The sequence below is a fragment of the Musca autumnalis genome, unplaced genomic scaffold (assembly GCF_047663935.1).
Source record: "Musca autumnalis isolate F117 unplaced genomic scaffold, ASM4766393v1 scaffold_3, whole genome shotgun sequence".
NCBI lineage: Eukaryota > Metazoa > Arthropoda > Insecta > Diptera > Muscidae > Musca > Musca autumnalis.
Genome location: NW_027411866.1, coordinates 100,585,210 through 100,590,216, shown reverse-complemented (window position 1 = coordinate 100,590,216; position 5,007 = coordinate 100,585,210). Strand labels below are relative to the sequence as shown.

Genomic DNA, 5,007 nt, shown 5'->3' with positions numbered 1-5,007 from the left:
TGAAGCTAAGAGAAAAATTACTTTCTAGTTTTTAATGCATTTATAAATAAAACACTGTAACTTATTTTTTTTCAACTATTTTTAATTCTTGATTTTTTTAGTAAATCGAACAACCTCCTTGGAATTTCCGATAACCTCCTCCGAACCACGCAACTTGCCCTTTCCACCTTCAACGGAACCTCATAACCAAATTTAGTCTAAAAACAAGTAAAAAAGGATCAGTCGGCTTTGCCGACAGAGATGCCTGTGTCAATTGAAACACTTTTTTCCTAAAAAACGTATACATTTAAGGGGTTTTGAAAATTTTGGGCGTATGAACCGACAAAAATATGGATTTGGATAGAAGCTCAAAAAGTTTTGTGGGGAAGGTAACTAAAGGAATGGACCGACATATTTCATTTTGAAAGTGGGTCTTATTTTGGGTGTCATTCCCCTCGATAGATATGGCGATCACCTGTCGTTTCAGTTGGTCACCATATAATTCAGACGTGTCGGACCATTATCACAGGAATCACGTACTTGCCTACGAAAAACATGATGTCGCTGTTCTGTTTATGAGATATCGCGCGTACTATTTTCGAATTTTTGTGGGGGAATTACCGGAAGGAGTAGACCTAAAAGCACTTCCTTCGAATTTCATCTAATATTCGAAGAAATATTACGATATGCAAAGTGTGGATCAACTCAGTATTTGGTTCGAGAGTTGTCGTGCTCTCCAGCCACTACATGGTGCCATAGAGGGTTTTTTACACTTTTCGGGCTGTTTTCTCAAGAAGTATGGACTTGCCCCGCAAAAAACGTTTACCGTCGTAATTGAGGCAGCAAATGAAAGATGCTTCAACAAAACTCAAAGTGATTCCAGAGCAGTTCTTAAAGTGAACTTATCCAAAATTTTGTGTGGGAGGTACCCGAAGGAGTGGATAAATATAGTCCATATTTGAACCTGATATATATTTGGTAGATATATTGGGATGTTTAAAGTATGGGTCACTACCATCAAGAGTTATCATGCGCACAATCTTCTGAACATTTTTGAACTCTTGGGGGGAGGTACCTGAAGGAGTGGACTGATATGGCTTATCTTCGAATTTATACTAAGTTTGGACAAAATATTACGAAGGCCAAATATTGGACCGGATCGGCAGACCCGTCCAAGAGTTATCTTACCCTCCAACCACTACACACGGTGTCATAAGGGTTTTTTTTTGCAACTTTGCGATTATATTATTTTCTAAAACCGTGTGGCATAAATTACCGGGATTCTGGAGTAATATTCGTATTTCGTATAAAATAGAATTTGGTAGCACATCCGCGGTTCTTGACGAATTTGTTTAAAATTTGTTATTATGACGTATTTTTTATAGGCGGTCACTGAAATCGGATGCGCCTTATAATCTTATGTACATCGCGCTATTTTTACCCACATAAGGGTTTTTTGAACAGTAAGATGCAGCTGACGGCACACTTTGGCCGCTGAATGAAAAGTGGAAAAATCGCTACATATTGATAGAGATGTACTCGCTGTATCTGAAAAGCGCATACGCCTTAACTGATTTTAACGAATTCGCGAATTATACGTCTTTTAACTTTTATGTTTTTTTCTTTGGTTGTATTTTCAATATTACTTTCTATTTCATAATCCTATTGTTTATCAAAGTAAGCAAATACACTTTCCTGTTTGTCATCGCATTTTCCTTGAAGAAGTCCGTCCGTCCTTGCATCGAAATTTAGCGAAATAGTAGAATAACTCCCAAAAATGTTTTTTCTATTTTTCGTATTAAACAAAAAAATATATTTTTGAAATAATATTCCAACAATAAGTTTTCGTCTTTTGTTGTTGCTGTAATATGGCAGTTAAAAATCCTATCGTTAAAATTTTGGTCTCATATTTTTCTATGCGTTGCCTAGAATCTGTACGTATTTTTAATTTATTTTTTCGAGTTTTATTTGGACTCTAAATTAGAATAAATTAAATTTACTCCAAGATTTCTTCAGTATTTCTTGATTTTCCGCGAAAATAGAAATACATTTAGTAAATATTTAGGCATCTACGGATAGATATTAAATGCTGTTAACGCTTTATATATACATTTTCTTATTACAGCAAAAATGGAATTTTTAAAAATTTGTTCTTTATAAGGGAATAAAACACCCCATAACTTTGGAGCGCAGCGTCCAATTTTGTGAACGCGAACAGATTTGAAACCACGACTTTTTTCTTAATCTATGTTCCAAAAATTGCGGATGTGCTCGCAAAATTTTTTTTAACATTTCTTCCAATGGAATTGCAAAAGAAATTTGAAATTTACCATATGCCCTCGTTAGCATAAATGCTGAGGGTATAATGAGTTACTAGATTTTAAATAAACAGACAAAGTAAGTTAAATAAAACACTGTAACAAAATCAGAACTTTTTTAATCTTTACATGTACTTACGTCATACTACAATTTTAACACTATATTGTTTACATACGAGTGTAATACATTATTTTAACTTTCTACACAAAATTCCATAACAAAAATAATGATATAAAAACAAATGTTTCCACAGCATATAATGATTTAGCAGCATTAACTTTTCTCTCCTTGGCATAATGTCCAGTCTTTTGGGATAGGACCATAACTTGTGATGTTGCCAAATTAGGGTTTTCGGTAGGTCTAGGTGGTGCAACTATACTAGGTTGATACTTTTGTTCTGTAACCGCAATTGGCATAGAACCAGATGGAGGTGATACCCCAGTTGGCCATATAACAATTTGGTGTGTTGCATTAACTGGAGTTAAAGGATAAGTGGTGTTGTAATTGTGCATTGGTATAGGTTGTAGGACAAGATTGGGGTTTCCGTTTTGTGTTGATGTTATGGGATGTGGACCATAAACTGTTGCCGGTCTTGCATGTTTGTGAATCATCGCAGTCATATTTACTCCTGGTGGACATATTAACTGTTCCGTGTAAATGAAACGACTTAAATCCGTGTAGTCGGGCTCTCTAATCGTTTGATTATAACAGCCATTGGGCAAGGGATCACTTCTTTCAATAACGGTGGCAGGTATAATTATTTGTTGGTGTGTTTTATTGCTGACACCTGAAATTAATGTGTTAAAGGAAATTTTAAGAAAATTAGGTTTTGTTTCAATATATTTAAGAAAACCAATAAAACTATGTAATGTCATTGTAAGGACAAAGTAGGACGTCAAAGACTTGGTTCGACATTATGAAATCGATTCTTATTTTTAATTTTACCTATTTGTGGTTCACAACTAATATTGCGGCAAGTGGTCAATATTAAACAAATAATTAAGAAATAATGTACAAATTGTGTATCCGTATTTTGAGTTATTTTAGTGCTCATTTTCACTGTTTCCAGCAACTGGACTGTTTCTAAACTAAATTGATATTGTAATCTAAAGTGTTAGGTTACGGCATTTGATATTTGCTCATCTGCTTTCTTATTTATCTAGCTGGACAAGTCTTACAACAATGAACAATAGATAAATTATTATGAATATGTGTTTAGTGTAAGGGACTGCTAAGTTTATACTCTTTATCATAAAATTTGCATTTGTACTATCTCTCATTTACTTAAAGAGTGGTATAACTTAAAAGATGCCTATATTTTCTACTACTTCTATTTTATGTTGTGTCAAATTTGCATGCTGATATCTCTAAAATGCAACGAGTTACTTAATTAACTGGCCCATTACAGAACATTTGCTCCATAAGCCGAACTAATTCCCTCTGTTTGTTGCTTCTCTTTTTGGAATGCCGCGTCTTTCCATCTCTTTTTCCACTTGTTCGATCCATCGAAGCCTTGGGCTGCCAGTTCTGCGTGTACCGCTATGTAATCCGTATTTATACGCCTTTTTAGTAGGTTCATCGTTGCTCATTCTTATGATATGGCCTAGCCAAAGTAATCGTTGCACCTCGATACGTTGATATGCATATACTGATGTCGTTGTATAGCAGATACAGCTCGTGGTTCAGATTGGCCCGTAGATCTTTCGAATTTTTCTCTCAAACACATCAAGCCCTGCCTTGTCTGCTTGTGCAAGTACCCAGGCTTCGCAACCATACATTAGCACGGGTAGTATCAGTGTTTGTACTTAAGCCTAAGTAGCATCTGTTGGCCAATACAATTCTTCTTTTTATTTCACAAATGATGTTGTTTGTTATGTTTACGGCGGTGCTGAGGTAGACGAAGTCTTTTACTACCTCAAAATTATAGGAATCAACTTCTACTGTTGATCCGAGATCTAAGGACGCATTGCGCGTCGACAACATCAACTTTGTCTTTTCGCCGTTTACTGTCAGACCCACTTTTGCTGATTCTCCTTAGACCATCTTAAAGGTTTCAATTACTTCCTTTACTGATCGTCCCATGATGTCAAATCATCAGCATAAGCAAATAACGTGTGCCTGTTGATGTAGATTGTGCCATTTCTTTTGACATTTGAATCTCATATAACCTTTTCCAGCAGGATATTGAACAGGTCAAACGAGAAGCTGTCTTCTTGTCTGAAACCTCTTTTGGTACTGTATTGTTCGGAGAGGTTCTTTCCTATTTTAACTGAGGACCTAATATCAGTTCAAGTCATCTTACAAAGCCGAATGAGTTTTGCGGGATACCAAATTCAGACATGGCTTGTAATACCTTTGAACATAGGGAGTTGTTGATGGTTGCTTTGTAATCGACAAAAAGGTGGTAGGTGTCGATCTGCATCTCTTGGGTCTTCTAGATATCTGGTCAATGGTGGACTTGCCAGGTCTAAAGCCGCATTGGTATGGTCTAATTATTTCATTGACCATAGACTTTAGTCGTTCGCATAATATCCCTGACACTATCTTGCAGGCAATAGAGAGAGGACTTATGTCCCTATAGTTAGAGCATACAGTCTTATCTACTTTCTTGTGGACGGGACACAGGATACTCAGGTTCCAGTTGGTGCTAACCAGTTGATGCATACACCTTATCAGCGTGTTGCCTCCGGATTTGAACAGCTCGGCTGG

At 36.2% G+C, this 5,007-nt stretch overlaps 1 protein-coding gene across 1 annotated transcript; it reads right to left on the bottom strand.

Moving 5' to 3' along the window:
* Nucleotides 1-2,426: 2,426 nt before the first annotated feature.
* On the bottom strand, nucleotides 2,427-3,371 carry LOC141399785 (uncharacterized). Its single transcript, XM_073979073.1, has 2 exons — nucleotides 3,244-3,371; nucleotides 2,427-3,085 (listed from the first exon to the last, which is right to left on the bottom strand). The coding sequence occupies exons 1-2, from the start codon at nucleotides 3,350-3,352 to the stop codon at nucleotides 2,499-2,501; spliced, it is 696 nt and encodes a 231-aa protein (XP_073835174.1). The 5' UTR covers nucleotides 3,353-3,371; the 3' UTR covers nucleotides 2,427-2,498.
* Nucleotides 3,372-5,007: the final 1,636 nt, after the last annotated feature.